Source organism: Mesoplodon densirostris, chromosome 10 (genome assembly GCF_025265405.1).
Source record: "Mesoplodon densirostris isolate mMesDen1 chromosome 10, mMesDen1 primary haplotype, whole genome shotgun sequence".
In the NCBI taxonomy this organism is placed as follows: domain Eukaryota; kingdom Metazoa; phylum Chordata; class Mammalia; order Artiodactyla; family Ziphiidae; genus Mesoplodon; species Mesoplodon densirostris.
In genome coordinates this window covers 102,289,550-102,308,507 of record NC_082670.1, presented here as the reverse complement: position 1 = coordinate 102,308,507, position 18,958 = coordinate 102,289,550, and the positions used below count along the sequence as shown (strand labels likewise).

The 18,958-nt window shown below is 47.8% G+C and overlaps 1 protein-coding gene across 1 annotated transcript in view; it reads left to right on the top strand.

Moving 5' to 3' along the window:
- Positions 1–18,958, top strand: part of SRGAP3 (SLIT-ROBO Rho GTPase activating protein 3) — a 133,811-nt gene that overhangs the window by 84,366 nt on the left and 30,487 nt on the right. Inside the window, exons 11-13 of the mRNA XM_060109195.1 lie at positions 2,553–2,655; positions 7,933–7,993; positions 9,711–9,788. Coding sequence (XP_059965178.1) covers positions 2,553–2,655; positions 7,933–7,993; positions 9,711–9,788 — 242 coding nt within the window. The remainder of the gene's footprint in view (positions 1–2,552; positions 2,656–7,932; positions 7,994–9,710; positions 9,789–18,958) is intronic.

Below are 18,958 nucleotides of genomic sequence, written 5' to 3'. Positions count from 1 at the left end.
TCTTGGTTGAAAGGCAGAAAGGGGACATTGGTCTCTGGTTTCTCTTTCTTCCTCTCCGTGGCTTTCTCTGTTCCTGTTTTCCCTGCCTCTCTCTCTCTCTCTCTTTCCTTTTGCTCTGCAACTGAGCAGCAGAAGAGATGGAAGGCTTAGGCTGCCCCACTTTCCTTGGCTGAGCTGCCCCCCTGCTCCCCACTTTGTGCCCCACCCAGCACTTCAGTAAGTCGGTATCAATTTGGTGTCATGCAAAGTTGGGATAGCTACGTTTCCTTGTCAGAGATTCCGCTCACTGCACAGAGCACCACACAAAAAGAAAGAAATCCTGATGTGGTTCTAACAGTCCTTTGCTTTCTGGATTGGGCAGAAATTACGTAACTTCAAGGAAAAAAATCCTTAGGACTTATTTTAGGAAATAAATTTTAAAGGCACCCTAGATATTTTTGGTATTGGGTGTCCAACACCTGCATTAAGAGTCTGTACTCTTGCTGACCTTGAGAGTTTAATAGATGATTTAATGCTATTGCTGAATGTTCTGTGATAAAATCAATTTCCCGATTTCCATAATCACGCGGGAACCTGAAGTAGGAAGAGCTGAATTCTGTTCCCGTGACCTTGGGCAAGTTTCTTAATCTCTCCTGGGCTCATTTGCCTTATGTTTAAAGTAGGTTTAATAGTTCTTGCCTATCTCACAGGGTTGTCGTGAGGGTATCATGCAGCGTGAGATAAGGAAATGATGTGAGAACGTCCAAAAACAGAAACCCAAATCACCATGGAAACAAGGTGGTGCAGCTGCTACCCTCCAGTTATGATACGTAAAACCTATGGCCCTGTCACATTTTTGGCACTCTCTTTTGGCATTTGGAAATTCAAAAGCAGATCTGTTGTAAGAAATATCACTCTCACATAACCCACCTCCTCAAAACATAAGTAACTTACGAAAAAGAAATGACATGGACTTAGCTAACCGAATTGACGTAGATCCAAGATGAGCTCAAACTAATCTTGCCTGTTGTTTCTTTGCAAAATTTTGGTCTGTGCTGTTCTTTTAGTTCCAGTGTTTGGGTGGCATGAGATTTGGATTCCACTGTGTTTTTGCCCGTGCATGTCCTGGGGCTAGCAGCATTTGCTCAGTATTCAGACACCTAGAAGTTGATCCGAGTTCCCTAGACGGCGGGCCTGCTGAGGGAGACGGGCATCACAAGGCCAGTGAGCAAGGCAGCATGAGCCTTATCTCCTTGACTGGCTCCATGGCATGTACGATTTCTTGCCCATTCACAGAAATCAGTCAAGGCTTGTGGGCCCAGGTCTGTGTTCATCACGCATGGACATGATCTGTGTCAGGCTTGGTCCCCACTTGGTACCTCTCAAATTACGAACGAAGCCAGTTGAAAATGAACTGTGTCGCTTGGTTAGGGACCCTCCTCCTAACCTCAGAAAGCCCTTTGCCCTAGAAGGCTGGCAGCATTGAGTCAGGCCAACTTGGGTGGTGAAAGATGAGCAAATAAGCCAACACAGGTATATGCATGTGAGCAACTCTGGAAACTGGTCCAGTGTTTGTGGCTGTTTCGCTGTCGCTGGTGAACTGTGGTATGATCGCCCCTCCCTGTGGCCGAGATGGAGCACAGGGAATGGAGATCCTAAAGTCAAGCAAGACACTTTCAACCTGACCCCAGGGGTCCTCCACTGGCAAGGGTTAATGGGATGGATGAGTCTTTGGCTGGAAATGGGAAAGTTCCCTAAGGCTCTATGACAGACCCTTTGGTAAAAATCTTGGGATTGGAGCCAAAGAGGCCTGGGTTTGGGGCCTGGCTCTGCCACCTCCCCCCTCTAGGCCTCAGTTTAGGCCTCTGTTAAATGGGATCACACGTGCAGGGTTGAGCTGACGTTAAGTGTGGTAATGGATTTGAAAACATTGTAACTGAAAGTGTACTTGACTAAAGGACAGGAGATAATCATCATCCTGGGTCCCCTGGGGACCCCAAAGAAGCTGCAGCCTCCCTCCTGGCATCAATTTCTTCATCTCTAAAATAAGAATAATAATTGCCTGGCTCTTAGATCAATGGAATAAAGATTAGTCAAGTGCATTTGAAATGCCAGGAGGCATTAGGAAGATCAGTGCCCTGGTATGGTGGGAGTTGAGACTTGGTGATGCATTTAAGCCAAAATAATGAAAATTAACCCTTCCAATCATCTTTGAAAGTCTCTTGCTTTCTTGGGCTACAGATTACATCTCTCCCCTGATTCCCCCTCCATCTGGTCAGCTTTGTGGGATGACAGCCCTGATTGGAGTTTCAGTGGTTTCCTGGACACGTGCTGTGCCCTCCTGTGATTTAGAATACATTTGTGTTTCTCCTGCCTGACGCCGTGGGTAAATTAAGACCCGCTTAAACATCCAGGGGCCTTCAGATGGAGCATTGGACACCAATGTGCTGGGGGTTCAGGCCTTCCATTTGCATTTTGTGTTCTCCTCCAGTCGTGGGTCATAAGAGCGTCTTTCCCAGTTGTATGTTTACCTTGGTTGCTTTCTTGATTTCTTTTGTTCCGTTTTCCCCTAGGCCCCCCTGTCTTCCCCCTAAACCACAGAAAATGAGGAGACCTAGGCCTCTCTCAGTGTGTAGCCATAAACTATTTAACGGCTGTATGGAAGCGTTCATTAAGGTACTTGCTGGGGAGCCACGGAGTCCGCGAATGCACCCAATGTAATGGCAGCCTTTCTCCACCTCCTCCCCCGGCCAACAGCCCTGCCCCACCCCAACCTACCGACCTACCAACGACTGACGGACTGGAACTTTCAATCCGAGCCCTCGGCCAGGCCTTGTGGCAAGCTGGTCCTCCCGGCAGCCTGCTCTTAGCTTCAGTGAGGGCTTCTAATCAGAGCTGCTTTTGCCTCTGACCAGTTGCTCCTAAGTGCTTTCCCTTGATTCTCAGCCCTGGGGGAGGGTTGCAATCGTGCTGGGACCCAGTAAAATCCAGGTGGTGCTGAATCCGTGCTGGACAGTGGTCCCTGTCAGCCCCACTTCACTGCTTCAGGAACTGCAGTCCTGGCCAGCCTGAGGGACACTTAGAGAAACCCCCTCGCCTTGAGTCACACTCACGTCTCCCAAGAGGAGACAGGTTGGAAACAACACAAAGAAAAGCCCTGTGAGTGAATGTGTTTTTATACAAGTGATTTTTTTTTTTTTTTTTCTTTTTGCGGTATGCGAGCCTCTCACTGCTGTGGCCTCCCCCGTTGCGGAGCACAGGCTCCGGACGCGCAGGCTCCGGACGCGCAGGCTCAGCGGCCATGGCTCACGGGCCCAGCCGCTCCGCGGCATGTGGGATCCTCCCAGACCGGGGCACGAACCCGTATCCCCTGCATCGGCAGGTGGACCCTCAACCACTTGCGCCACCAGGGAGGCCCACAAGTGATTTTTTAAAGTTGAGAATATGGCAGCAAAGGAACACAACACGTACAACTTGTACGAGAGACAACCCTTCCACCTACTTTTGTTTCTTGTTAGGCAGTTTGGGAGAAGACAAAAGAGCTGAGGTAGTCCCTTTAGAAGTCCAGGTTAATCCTTGACACCTTAAACTAAAAAGAAAGCTTTTCACCTCAGTGAGTTTCTCTTCTTGCTTCTTGGCTGCAAAGGGTGCAGGATCAAGCCATCCCAGATAGAACAGCTCAAGGCAAGTTAAGATGGTGATGGAGTTGAAAAGGGCAGCACGTGGGGGACATACTTGAGGAAGGGGAGATGCATTCTGAACATTACTTAGGGGAACAGCGGAAGGTCCCTGGCAGTTATTGGAAGCCTGCCCCCATCTAACGAAGACCCTTTGCAGAAAATAAGAGTCAGGAGAAAAGTAAAGGTTCTCGGGCCCTGCCGACACTTTTGGAGTGAGGCTGCCCCTGCTCTGGCTCTCTCTCCTCTGTCCTCATATAGGGCACTCACAGGCCTTGCCGGGCAGGGAGGGTTGACCTCAGGCGTGGGAGGGGGTAGGCAGGACCAGCCTGGGTCCCTCTGCCTGTAAGCTGAGTTCTGGGGGACAGTGGGGGAAGGGAAAGGGGAAAAGGAGGGCACAAGTTGGGACTGCCTGGGGGTGGGAAACTGCAGCAGCTGCTCTAGGATGCCTCAGAGGAGGGAGGTGTGGAGGACCCCAAAAGGAGGGGTGCTACTGCGTGCATCAGGGAAGGGGTGCTGTTTGGAGGTGACCCCGTGTGAGCAGTTTGCCATCCAGAAGGTCATGGGAAGAGGGGCTGTCTCAAGAGCCCTTTCTTCATCCTCGCTCCTCACCCCAACAAGACTTTCTTCTCGAAAAACCATACTCCAGAGCTGAGAGGGGACTGAGGCCCATTTGCTACTCTCTCTGCCCTCAAGGAGCTTATCATGTTGCTCAGGAGGTTTTTGACAGAAAGCTGAACGCGGAAGATGATTCAGGATGAGCACTTGGTGACTGATTCCCCATGGAAATAAGTTCTGTGAGAGCTCAGAGCAGGAAGAACCGTGAGCGCTGGGGCCCGGGCGGCTTTGAAGGACGGGTCAGAACACAGCAGAGGGGAGCACGGAGGAGCCCCTGAGAGGAGGAACAGAATGAGCAAAGGCTCAGAGACACAGACACCTTTCAGAATATGCTCAGCTCTTTGGAAACGGGTGCTGTGTCAGGACGCTTGGAAGGAGCTCTTACCTGATGGCATTTGCAAGTTAGGTGTTCTGTTTAGTGGAACAGTCTCTGAATGGAGAGCTCCTACAAAAAATGCCTGACGCTCGAGTGCCGTGCATCAGCCGCGGGAGCGTCTGCCCCTTGGAGGTAGTCACCAGGAAGCCACATCCTTATTCTAAATATATAGCCATTGCTGCAGCTGGTCAGTCTTCTGAGAGCCTGCAGCAGGACCTTTGTCAGCGGTGCCAAAACTTTGTCTGAGAACGGACACCCCAGTCTTTGGAATGAAAAGCGCCCATCAGAGCCCGGTTTTGTAGCCACTGGAGTCCGTAGTGGGCACTAGGGGACTGGCTCTGAAAAGAGCCCCCAGAGAGGGACACCCCAGAGCACTAGGCAGCAGCATGTTGCTGGAATAAGAGCACAGCCTCCTCAGGGGACCGTTTGACTGAAAAAAGTATGTTTGTTGAGCGAATGCATTTCTTTATAGTCACGTGTGCTTGTACCGCACATCATCTGTGCAATTCCGCCAGCTCTTCTGCGCACCCACTCTAAGCTCCCTGTGGGGACAGACTGCAGCGGCGGGACCCCAACCTCAAGGATTGTTAACTCTCAGAAAATGAAAAGGCAGTGTGATGCATCCAGTCCTTCAACCTTTGGGAATGGAATTTAATTTCCTCTTATGATTCCCATGCTATCTAGAAGAAGAGTCAGCGTGAACTAAGAATCCCCAGCTCTGAAATTCTAAAGCTCTGAAAGGCTTTTCAATAAAATAACATCACAGAAACTCCATGATTATGAGGGTTTAGAGGGACAAGGAAGCATCCCCAAGAATGACGGATAAATGTAGTTGGAGTTACTTGTATAGATTTCTAGGACCTTACCTGAATGGATTCTTTTCAAAATGCTTGCTTTTTTTCCCCCCTTCTCTCGGACAGAAGGAAACCCAATTTATTATGATAAATTTTGAGGCCCAGGAGGTCTACCTTCGGGATGGGGCAGGGGGAGTCCTTACCTTGTTTCAATAAAATGAGAATGATAATTACCCACCTCCTGAGTGTGTGAGGAGGATCAGATGAGTAACACCTGCCAGGTTCTAGAGCTCTGCCTGGCGCAGAGTCAACACCATGGAAATGTTAGCTGTTAGTGCTGCCTGGGCTTTCCGGAGAGCGCCCATGGGGCCCCGTCTGATCACCTGGCACTGCTGTCCTAGGTTCAGGTAGGCTTAGTCGACATAGGAAAATTCTAGTTGCTGAGGTGCCAGGGGCTGGACGGGTGACACCAGCAAGCAGGCGCACATCCTCCTGTTTCTCAGTTGGGATGAGACACAGCACGCACCCCAGAGCCTGACCCGCTGCATGTGTGGAAAGAAAGAAGAGGCAGTGCTCCCCTGCAAATGGGCGACTTCAGTGAAAGCAGAGCCTCTGGTTCTTCCCGCAAGATCACGAAGCCTCTCTGACTCCACTGCCCTCCCTCCTCCAGGCTTTGTCAGCTTTTGGGGTCCCTGAGGCTTTTTCAGTGCCAGGGTGAGGGTCCGTGGGCAGAAGGAAAGCAAAGCCAAGTGGGTACCCGGGACGAGCTGCCCCAGGTGTTTGGTAGGAAAGCACGGGCAGCTGTGTGGAATTTGGAACCAGGTGGAATCCTGTTTGGTCCTATTCAGAGGGCACCTGACAAACACGGTCCTGGTTAACTAAGAGCTAAGAGCGAGGTTTCCTGAGCTGACTTGCAGGGCCAGTGTCCCAGGAGACACCTGAGGGCGTGTGTCCCTCCTTTTCTGTGGGTGGCTGGGCTAACCTTACAGAGCCTTAGGTGGGCTCTCACCATACGTGAGTAAACAGCCCCCGTGTTGAGGAGAAGCTAGACCTGGGGTGAGGCAAGTGTTCAGTACACACCGTTCCTGCCCTTTGACAAGGACTGAAAGAGGCCCCTTTGCCCCCTGGCGTCCGAGGCAGCCACCCTGGTAGGCTGGCCGGGCAGGTCCGGAGCTCCACTGGGCCCACAGTTTGCCTGCCATCCCCCCGGACCTCCGCTGGCTGCCATTGCATTTCGGCGTTCCCGGACTCTGAAGGAGCTGCTTGCTCTAACTGGTCTTATTACTTCTGCGTAATCTTCTCTTTTTCTTCTGCTCTGCTGCCTGTTTATTTTTTGTTATCAGAGGAAGAAGAAATGCTCGAACCAGGAACCAGGTATTTACTGGAAAGTTCCGTCAGCCCCATTCAACTGGATGGAACCTGTCTTTAGCCCTGACTAGTAGCACAGGGCCCGCCTTGCCTGTTGCCAATGAGTCCACTTTATTACCCTCTCTGTGACTGTAGTTAATCAAGGACAGGATTTGCAGGTGGGGTGTGGAGGAGCCACGAAAGCATCCAAATTCATGGTTTTTTCTCTGTCCCTTGACATGAGCATATTATGTATGCCTCATTGCTTCCTCACCTTCTGAGGAGGCTAGTGCTTAATTTGGCCCCTTTTCAAAGAGAGTTTTTTAAAAATTGTATGCTCTGTGAGTGGCCTGAAATGGCAGAGAGGTCAACCAATCATGGAATCCGAAAGATAATTATCCCTTGCCCAGCTCTCTGTGGCCGTGGGCCAGTCTAGGAAAATATAATTGAAAATACATTCACACCCCAGATGCATGTATTTAGAACTGCATCTTATTCAGCCTTTCTGACCAAGGTTGCCACTCAGTGGTCAGTGGCTGACGTTAGCTGTTTCTAGAACTTTTCCTTGTAATGTGTTTACTGTTAAACAAGTATCTGTCTGGATGTTTAGGTTGTTACGTTGTGAGTAGAACTGGTCTCCCCTCCTCCGAGCTCAAAAGGATCACTGGGGCCAGCCTTGCTTCCCCCATGGTGTGTCCTTCTTAATTCTGGCAGCAGGTCCTACAGTACTAGGCAGAGGCCTTGATCCTGCCCTGAGCGCTGGGAGAACAGAGTTGAGATGGGGCTGAGGGCAGTGGGAGGCAGAGAAGTCTTCGAGGGCAGATTCCAGCCCCTCCAGGCGGTGGGCTCCCTCCCCTTCTCTGATGTGCCTATCAGGCCTCCTGAGCCCTGATTCCTTCCCAGCTGAATAGGAAGACAGAGCATTTCTTTAAAATGATCACAGCTATGGCTTTTCTGCAATCACAGAAGACTTTCTATCTTAACTGTTTGTGGAAACTTTAGAATTAGTGGTTCCTTGCTTGTTTTCCTACTAATCTGATGGTACTAATTTTCTGGCTTGAGTTCATAATCTGTGTTTGCAGTGTCTTCTCTCCTGTGGTGGTTGCCAAGTCCAATACAACTCACAACTTTTTTTCTCAAGGATTCAGGACAAGCTATACCACTGGTCGTCGAGAGCTGCATCAGATACATCAATTTATATGGTAAGCTCGATCTCAGGGCAGTGTTTTCAGCTCTTTCCAGAACAGGTGCTAGGCTATTCTCATAAGAAATGAGATTCAAATTCATCTGGGAAGATTTCCTGTTGCTGCTCTGCTTCTGAGAGGGAAAACGTTCTATAGAACAGCTGCTATCTTGAGTGCTGTCTATTGAGCCTTGTGTGTCGGGGGAACTGAAGATGGTGGTGAGAAGACTCAGGAGCTAGGAGAACCGAGGAGCAGGGAGGGCACGTGGGACAACTGTATTAGTTCCTTTTTTGCTCCCACCCGAGCCCAGAGCTCTGCAGTTTGAGCACTGAATGAGGTTGGTCAACCGATCAGTTAATCCTGCTAGACTGTGGTAAGCTCCATGGAAGAAATAGAGTGTCTGGGATTTGCCACATGGTGTCCCCAGCACTTAAATTGTGCCTCCATCTATTCATTTATTCATCCCTCCAAAAATATATTTCCAGAGTGCATAGCAGGGCAGGCACTGTTTTTGACAATGGTAGCTTAGCCACGAACCAGACAGGTAGGATGCTGGCCCTAGGTAGCTTACATGACCAATTAGAAGGGCAAGGGAATGAACAAGCAGAGAGACAAATAATATAATTTCAGATAGTGATAATGCCAAGGAACTAATTAAAGGGGATAGAGAATGGCTGGAGGAGGGCAGGCCTGCTTTGGCTAAGGTTGTAAGGAGAGCCGTCTCCGAGGGGGTGATATTTGAGTAGAAGAAGCCAGCCATGCGGTCCAGGTGGAGAGAATGGCAAGTGTCAAGGCCTAATATGGGAAAGAAGGCCAGCGTAACTGGACGGGAATGAGCCAGGAGGATGGGGTAAGAGACACAGGTGGTAGAAACTCAGCATGAAAGAAATGAACAGTGTTTATTGAGCACATACTATATGTACAAACCAAACTTTAACTAAAGTCTGCCTTTAAGGGTAAACACTTTCCTGAATTATAAAGTGGAGAGTTGTTTCATATAGAAAAACTGAATCTCAGGGAAAGGATCCCAGTCTTAATTCCCTTTTCAAATGAGGGAGGCCCTCTACTTCCTTCAATCTTATAGGTCGCTGTTTTGTTGTTACTGCTGTGTCAGGTATCCAGGTCTCCTCTTTGTTAAGGCCTTGTAGAAACACATAAAAAATGAGATTGTTCTTCTTCAATAAGTTAATGTCCCCCAAACTCGTTGATCCCAAGCCAGCATGCACTCTAGACTCTAGATTTTCTTGAAGGAAGACGTTGTCTGTGATGGGCGAGGGAATGGTTGAGGGAGTGGCAATAATCATTCTCATTCAAAATCTCTGTGGCTGTTAAACTCTGATGGCATTTCTAAACTCAGGCCAAGCTATTTGGGACCAGTGCAACTCATGAACGCACTAGGCAGCATTCACTACCCAGTTATTTGATGGAGCTAACCTGTGGGTTAAAGTGGAAGTCATTCACTGGTCCAGTGTTGATATAAACTTCTTGTTTCCTTCAAACCAAACAAGAGACCCTAGACATATGAAGCAGAATGTGACTGAGTATTTGGACCAGATGAAGTTCATCACAAAGGCTCCTTTTGGGCTTCTGCCAGGAGACGGTCACTGGGAATGACTCTGTTACAAAGGATGGTGTGAGAAAGAGGCAAGCAGTGGGGAGAGTCTTCCGTGTTCCCAGTGGTCTGATGAGCTCAAGGCATTTTCTCTTTCCTTTTTTGTTTGTTTATTTCTTTTAGGACTCCAGCAGCAAGGGATCTTCAGAGTGCCAGGATCCCAGGTTGAAGTCAATGACATCAAAAATTCCTTTGAGAGAGGTAGGTGTGGAGTGATCATCTCCAGCTTGTGTCCAGAGGAAGCCAGGATGGCTGTTAACGCATGTCTTAGAGCCAGTGGTGCTGGGGCAGCTTGTATCAACATCTCTTCCCAACTTCACCTTCAGTGACTTCACCCTGGTAGCTCGAAATCAGCCAAGGTGGGAGTATTTACACCACAGAAATTGGCAAACACTAAGACCTTTGATCTTTTTCTCCTCCCCCCACCCCACCCTGCCAAAGAGCTAGCTGTTGAACATTTACCAGCACACAAGGGTGACTTTCTCTGGTGGGCTCTACAGTGGTTGCTGGGAAAGAGGGCCTTGGAATTATTGTGTGAATCTGTAAAGGCTGCTGTGTTTTAGAAAAGTTGGAAGAAGCTTGATAACATGGAGTGGCTTAGAATTGCCTAATTCTTTTTTATGCAGTGTTTTTGGCAAAGCTATACTCCCCCACCCTCGGGGAGGTTACCTAGTTCCCACTTTGGTATAAAAGCTTATCAGAAATGAAGTGGCCACCAGAGTGTGGCTTATTTGGTTGAGCTTCCCTTGGCCTCAGGATCCCTGATGGGAACAGATGGCCAGTGGCAGTGTCCAAGCAAAGTAAGGACTTTCTAGGGTCAGGAGGAGCTCAATTCTTCTTAAACCTCTGCCTTTTTATACTAGTACATATCTTGCTGCTACAGTGAAACTGAGTCCGTGCATTTCCGTTCAAGGAAATATTTTCCAGCATCACGCTCTCTGGTTGTTGAACAAAGCCCATCCCAAGGAGGAAAGAAGAGCCAGTGTGGGGCATCCTAAGCTATATCTCCACCTCTAGTTTCACAGCGTTTGGAAGCATCCCATCTCCGTAGTTACTCCTCAGCTCTGATTTACTACATTTTTCTCTGAGTAGTTAGGTACTAAGTTTGGTCTGAGGACCCCAATCCCAAACCCATTTCCCCGCAATACATCACATCCCAACTTACAAAGCACTTTCTTACCCATTCTTCTATGTAATCCTCCTAATAGCCTTGGAAGGTGTATGGTTTGTCCTTGTTGGTTGTGCTCTGAGCAAGCCTCTCCCCGGGGCTCCAGCCCTAGAATTCTCCCGACTTATTGCCAGGCTTCCCCTGGAGGGGCTGCCTCCTGAGCAGACTCACCTCGGTCACCGTATCTTCCCACTTCCATCCTGAGATCTAGCTCAAGGGCAGAGGAAGCAGTCTGTCAGCCCCAGGCAGTCACCACCATAGCCCCCAGCACAGAGCTTTGCAGCGCTAGGCACTCTGGCTTGGAACTGGGTGTGGAGGGCAGGACTGGGCTGGATGTGGCTCTCAGTGGCCCATGAGGAAGGTCCTGAGGAGCTTAGGGTTTGGAGTCCACTCCAGGATCTTGGGTACTTAGAACCAGGGAGCCCCAGAATTGCCCTGCTCCAAGCTCCTACTCACACATTTATTCATCCACTCAACAAGCCTGCATTGAGCCCTGCACTGCACTGGGTAATGGACTAGGGCCTGTCAATATGATAGGAACAACAGACAAGTCACTGCTAGCAGAGAACCGGTTTAGTGAACAGCACAGTCAGCGCAAGCATGGCGTAAGTGCTGGGTAGCATGGGAGCCCCTAGCCCAGCTTGGGTGGAAGGGGGAGGAATAGCAAAGCCTCGAAAGGCTTCCTGGAAGAGGAAATGCCTAAGCTGAGGCTTGAAGAGTAAGGGTCAGAGGAAGCAGGAAAAGGGCATTCCAGACCAAGGGAACAGCGTGTGCAAAGCCCACAAAGCAAGAGGTATCCTCCCCTCAGCATTTCTGATAGAAGTGTCATTCATCATTTCCCTGAGCTTCTCTTGGCAATGACAGACAGCCCAGCCAGGGTTTGGTTTCTTTATTTCCCCCAATTCCTTTACACCCCTGCTGCCCTGTGTTCATTGTAAGTGAACAGAGCCGTGGTCTGGACCCTTGGCTGGTTCCATCCTCCTGGGCTCATCCCATCAGAGAGAATTCCTTGTATGTCATGAGTAAACTGCCTGGTGCCTCCAGCCCGGTGACCGCTCCCCCTTGTGTTTTCTTACTTGCCCGTGTCTTGTAAGTAAGTACCTTGCTGTACCAGGCAGCCAGGCCCCATCCCCACCCCAGCAGCGCTGCTTTCTTTCCTCCCTGAACGTGATTTCTAAGGTCAGCACCTTCTGTTACTTGCTCAGGTGCCTTGGAGGGGTGTTAGTGCAAATTAGAGTTCTCTGCTCCTTGGAGCGAAGAGATCACCTGACCCAAACCTCAGCTGCAAAACTTGTTTTCTGCTTTTTCGTTGCCTCATGTGTGCAGTTGGCCCCTCTCCCTCTCACCCCCATTCCGGGGTGAATCTCATTCTCTTGCCCGCTTCGTCCTTCTGGTCCACCCGAGCCTACACGGGAGCATGGCTTATTCTAAAAGAATAGTTCCTGGGATGTCTCTTTTAGAAAAACCCTTTTTGGCTTCTCTGGGCTGGCTGGTACCCAGATTTCACACGCATTACTTTCTGTTTCTTGACATTCACCACCCACCGGCCCTGGGTTTGGGTTCCTGACCTGGCTGACCCTCGGGGCACCTCCTCCCCCCTCTCCTGAAACCGGCTTCCCTCTCCCTGGCTCGCCGCTGTGTTCTCCTCAGCCCCTGGCAGCGAGCGGCCGGAGCCCACTCCTCGCGGCGCACCTACTCTAACTTGTGATGGAACTTTCTCTCCAAACCAGTACATTGTGTATTTTAAAAATTTTAAACCCTCTAATCCCTGCAGGGTGCCTGTCCTTTGCCACTTGTTCAAACAGACATGGGTCTTTTCCTCCTTGGCCCCCTTTCCCTTTTTTTCTCTCTTTGGGCAAAGCTCTTGCCTACGCTCCGTGCAGAAGGCTGTTGAAAGGAGCACAGACCTCTTTTCCTTAAGCTTCTGAAAAATTACATGTTGGAAATCCATTTTTGGCTTATTATTCCTAAACCCACTTTCCTTCTCCTCTGACATGAGTCAACCAGGGTTTTAGTTGGGATTATGATTTTTATTATTCTATTTTGCTGTCAATAAATCTCAAACTCAGCACTCAACTTTTGAGATCTTCCTGTAATCTTCTGGCAAAATGAAGGAGAAAACATCATGGAAAAGCAGGAATCAGCAGCTGTGCTGTGGAGAGAGCCGTGGTTTGCTGTTGTCTCCCAGGCTACTTTTTTGCCTCTCTGTTTTCCCCACAAACCAATCCCCTGTCCTCTTGGTATGTAAAAGGTGAGAGAGCTGCCTGTGTTCCCTCCTCATGTGGAAGGGTGGCTGGAAAGGGAGTCAATGGTCCTTTCACTGTGCTCACATCAATATAGGGTTTGGATTTGGGGCTGAAATCATGGCATGTAGGATCTGACACATTCTAGACTCTGGATGTGGCCCTTCTCAGATCTCTTTCCTACCCCAGGAAGAGGGGTGTGAGTGGGAGACACAGGGAGGGGTTGTCACGTTGCGGAGCCTCGGGATGGGGCTGGAGGATCCTGGCCGCAGAGACCTGCCGTGGAGAGACCACCTGCGGGCTTCCTGCCATGCCCCCATCCAGCAGCACGTTCCCCTAGAGCTGTGAGCACACACCGTGTGTTCACTCTGCCCTAGGTGCAGCCTGCCTTCAGCCCTTAGGCAATGCTGGGGCGACCTGGCTGGGAGCAGGCTGCAGGCGGGGCTGTTCGGTAATAATTCTGCCTCCCTCCCCGGGAAACTAGCTAGCAAAATGGGAACTAGCTTTCTCTTGGACTGGCCTGGAATTTTAGCTCTAATTCTCCTCCTGGAGGAAGCCATCATTCACATACACCATCCTGCTCATCTTGAACTCTGGAATTCCATTCATTTCTAAGCCAAAATTGGCAACCCTTGCAGAGAGCCAAAGGCCTGGGCTAGGAGGGAGGATTGTTTGGATGGCTCCTTTTATGGACGAAGTGCCTTCTGGGAGGAAGAGCAAGAATGGATGGGGTGTGTGTGTGTGTGTGTGTGTGGTCAATAAGTTAACCATACTTAACAAGGAGAGCTTATATGGAGGAAATAAAATCCTTGTGCTTTTGGATCATGAGACCACAAGAGTAACATGTGGTGCGCTAGGGGAACAGCTTAATACAACGCAGAGTTTTCAAACTCTTATGGTCCTCAGAGGGGCTTCAAGGGCTGCTACTGGGATAAGGAGGGAAGAAGAGAAGATAGGGCTTGCACCTTTCTCTAAATTCAACTAAGGCAGCTTTGCTCATCCATGGGAACTTTTTTCTTGAAAAAAAAAAAAAGTTGAGATTCTACTGTAAAGGAAGGAGGGAGAGAGGGAGGGAAGGAAGGAAGATGATAGAGGGATAGATAGATAGATAGATAGGCATGCAGGCAGACAGGCAGCAGATAGAATTGAAAACCACAGGTAGAAGAAGGAATATCTCCCAGGCATTACGACGCCTGGGAGCTGCTGGGTGTCTGTTTTTGACTACATGAGCAAGTCGTTTCGCTTGTTGGGGCCTCAGCTTTCTTGCAGGTGAGGGGGTGGTGCTGGGACCATGCCTCCCTTGGTGCCATGCAGTGCTGTTTTGCGGATTAAGAGAGATCACATGTGCCAGTGTGCTTCTCACTTGAAAAGTGCTATATCAGTATAGGCTATATATATATATATATATATATATATATATATATATATATATATATTATGTTTTCTCTCTTCCTTCCTCATGAGAAAGTCTGTGGGGGGAGCATTTTCCTTTTTTTTTTTTCCAGTTTTTAAATTTTTTAATTTGTTTCGAAGTTAAACCCAAAACACATTGACTTCATAGGAAATCCACTGAGAAATGTTTTTCTAGGCTGAACACCTGTTTGCCTCTAGTGTCCCCCCAGCAGAGCATGTACATGTTATTTACTTTCATTTTATAATCACTGCTGTCCCACCACTATACCAAGATCGCCTAAACTGTGTGTGTGGTATTCTGAATGTCCTTACTGATACCCTAAGTTCACTAACTGCAAAAGATTTTCTGGGATAACCTGTCACTTGAATTCTTTGGCTACTTTTGAAGATGAAGTCCAAAGAACTCTTAAATGATTCTCCTTTGGGGAAGATGGTATTTTATAGGCATTAGCAGCAGGCACCTGGGGCTGTACTGATCCCATCTGGCATCACCGGCCGGCAACCTGTAAAACCAAAGAATCATTTGATGCAACAGCCAACTAAGTGACTCAAAACTGAAGGTTAAATTTAAAGAAAAAACTGATTTAGAGAAAAAAAGGTAATCCTAGAGGAACTCATTCTAAGCAATCGGTCATTATGCCTGTGTGTGTGTGTCTGTGTGTGTAAGGCAAAACCAGATCGATTGAGTGCAGGCTGGTGGGTCCCAGATGACTCCTTTTCCGGAGACAGTGATCTGAGGGAACAGAATCTGGCAAGTGGCCAGTACCAGTAAAGAGCAGCCATGAAGTGCTGGGGACATTCACATTCAACCCCTGTGGGGGAAGCGTTTTCATCTCCTCCTATGGGAACGTCTGAGAGGTTGACCTATGGAACACAGTGCATGGGCCGCCACACACAGTCGTTCAGGCTGGGCACTGCACAAGAGTACTCGGTCACGAGGACAGGAGTGTGCTGAACTCTGGCTCATGCCCTGGAAGCCACAAGCCCTGGTTCAGGAAGGGGGGCTGTCTTTCTCTAATTTGCACTAAAGCATGTTGGGGCCAGCAGAGGCCCTGGCAGTGACACACATTCTCTTCCCACAGAGGCAGAGTATAGAGATCCAAGTATGAATTGGCAGTTCTGCTCTTCATTGCTTGCCAGGCTTAGATTGCTCTGGGCTGTTCTGGGGGGAGGAGGAGGAGGAGGAGCCCACTGAGCAGACCTCTCTCAACACCTTCAGCAAGGTGTCAGGTTGCTGCCTGCTTCCTTTCACGTCCCCCATGGAAATCCTGATGGTGAACTAGCTCAGCAACCCCCATTAAACTGAAAAGTGCTGCTCTCCTGAGATATTTTCCCCTGTGCAATTGGCAAAAATTTAAAAGACATTCCATGGGCAGGGCTATGGAAAAGCATCCTTCTCCTGTGTTGCTGGTAGGAGGAGAAAGTGGTGCAGCCCCACTGGAGGAGAATTTGGCTTTATCTGATGAAACTACCCATTTGTTTGCCCTTTGACCCAGCAATCCCACTTCTAGGAACCTACCACAGAGACACACCTCTATGAATAAGAAACACAGGTACAAGGTTATTTGTTGTGGCAGTATTCGTAACAGCAAAAGATGGGAATGTCAATCCATAGGAGACTGGTTGACTACATTATGGTCTATCCATGAAATAGAGTAGTTTGCGGCCATTAAAAAAAAAATGAGAAAGATCTGTATGAACTGACAAGGAGGGATTTCTAGGATTTACTGTTAAGAGAAGAAGCAAGTATATGTAGTAGCAGAGTGTGCTACTTCCATTTTATGTAAGAAATGAGGGAAGGTAAAAAAATTGTATATGTGTATTTGCTTATTTTTGCAGAAAGAAAGATTAGCAGGACAAACCAGAGACTAATGAAAATGGTTGAATGTAAGGTGTAGGGAGAGAAGAATAAGAATAGGGCTTCTCTGCAAGCAACTTTCTATCTGGTTTGACTCCTGGAACATGTGGATGCTTTATATTTTCAAAATTGCATACTTTAAAAAAAAAGGATTTCTAGGGCCTCCCTGGTGGCGCAGTGGTTGAGAGTCCGCCTGCCGATGCAGGGGATACGGGTTCGTGCCCCGATCTGGGAGGATCCCATATGCCGCCGAGCGGCTGGGCCCGTGAGCCATGGCCGCTGGGCCTGCGCGTCCGGAGCCTGTGCTCCGCAACGGGAGAGGCCACAACAGTGAGAGGCCCGCATACCGCAAAAAGAAAAAAAAATAAAAATAAAAAATAAAATAAAAAATAAAAAAAAGGATTTCTAAAAAAATTAAATCCCTAAAATTGAATATAAATAGAAACAAATAAGCTGTATATCAGACTGACACCCATACAGAGAGTAACTTTTCAACATGTGCTCTGGTCATACATTTTTTTAACAGCTCTATTGAATTACATACCATAAGCCTCGTCCATTTTTTAAAACGTATATTTCAGTAGTTTCTAGTATATTTATAGATTTGTACATCATCACCATAATCTAATTTCATAAAATTCTCATCATCCCTAAAGGAACCCTGTACCCATTTGTAGTCACTCCCTGTACCCCTTACATCCCAGCCCCCATCCCTAGGCAACCCCTAATCTACTTTCTGTCTTCTGATCATATGTCTTTAGTGGGATACATTCTGAGGGCCTAAAAAACAAAAAAAGCCCTGCGAATAAATGTTAATTTTTATGTAGTAGGTTTATTGCTAGTGGTGATACTGCTATTAGAAATCTGAAACTGTTTTATGTATATTGTAGGATAAGGCAGATACATTAAAATATCAATTATAAATATTCAGAACAAGATTTTCACTGTAAGAAAAATGAAATGCAAATACAAAATAAATGAAGGTAAAGAAAACATTGTATCTTAAACACGAATTAGAAATATCACTGTGAACTTGTGAAAAAATATATAAGTATATTCTAGCTCTATGCACTGAAAGAGGCTAGATGTTCTTTATGACACTCCTGTGATGAGCACACCTAGAACCTAGATCTTGGTTTCTAAATACCATGCCCTACAAAAAGCAAACAAAGCTCCTTAGAGAAGTTTTTTATTCCAGGTCTAGGTCAAGGAAAGTACCAGGTGATTCAGGGACATTTGTTTTGTTTTGTTTTGTTTTGTTTTGTGGTACGCGGGCCTCTCACTGCTGTGGCCTCTCCCGTTGTGGAGCACAGGCTCCGGATGCGCAGGCTCAGCGGCCATGGCTCACGGGCCCAGCCGCTCCACGGCATGTGGGATCTTCCTGGACCGGGGCACGAACCTGCGTCCCCTGCATAGGCAGGCGGACTCTCCACCACTGCGCCACCAGGGAAGCCGCCAGGGACATCTTTTATGCCAGAAAGCAATTAAGTGACCAGTAGAGGTCGCATCAAAGGACATAAGAAAGGACTCCCCCTGGCCAAATGTGGGGACAATCTGAGCATCCCAATGAATAGAGGTGTAGTGGGTTATAACACTTTGAATTAAAAATTATAAAAACAAGCCCATAAAATGTTTAAAAAAAATAGGAGGGTGGAGGGAACACGGAGAAAGCTCTTCTTTAGGGAAGAATGCCACCTAATAATTGTAGATGGAATGACAGAATCAGAAAATCACCATTTTGTTAGAACCGCAGGGTAATAATTGATTTGGGCAAAAGTTATCATTGGATGCTCAAAGCACTGGGTAAAGTATGTTAAGCACGATGACATGCACATAGATCACTTACTGTGTACAAAAATATTTTATATTTTACACTTGTTATTACAAAGGAGAAAATATACCTTTACAGTGTAGAGATCCAGAGGCCACCACCTTAACCCAGTGATCAAGCATTACCCACATAGTATTCTTGCCCACAGTATTTAACCTGACTCTAATCATGAGGAAGCCATCAGACAAATCCTGAATGTGAGGCATTCTACAAAACAGTTGGCCTGGACTCTTCAATAAAAGTCAATATTATGAAAAACAAACTAACAAAAAATGTTGGGGTCTATATTGCATTCAAAAGACTAACGAAGCATAGCAACTGAATGAATTGTGTGAACACTGATTAGATCTTAGCTTTTGAAAACTTCTGTGAAAGACATGGGACAATGGGGGATGTTTGAGTAAAGTCTGTGAGACGGTGTTCTGTGAGACGGTGTTCTGTGAGACAGTGTTTTGGAAATCTTGTTAATTTTCTTAGGTGCAATACATGGTTACGTAGGGGAATACCCTTATGCTTAGGAAGAATGTGTTGAAGTATTTAGCAGTGATGTGTTGTAATGTCTACAAAACGCTCTCAAATGATTGAGCAGTACTAAATATAAGTAGAGAAAGGGAGGGAGAGCAAATACGGCAAGATGAGTGTAAGTGTAGGGTGACGGATGTTCATTATTTTAATTCTACAGCATTCTTATAGATCGGAGCAGTTTCAGAATCCGCTGCAGGGAGCACTCTAAGCATGCTGTGTGGTGGAGGCTGTCACATCTGTCCTCCAGTTCAGGCTGGGCCAGGTCACCTCTTCCGCCATCTGCACACACCCTGCCCCTTCACCGAGCTGAATCGTCATCTCCTGTTTCCCCTT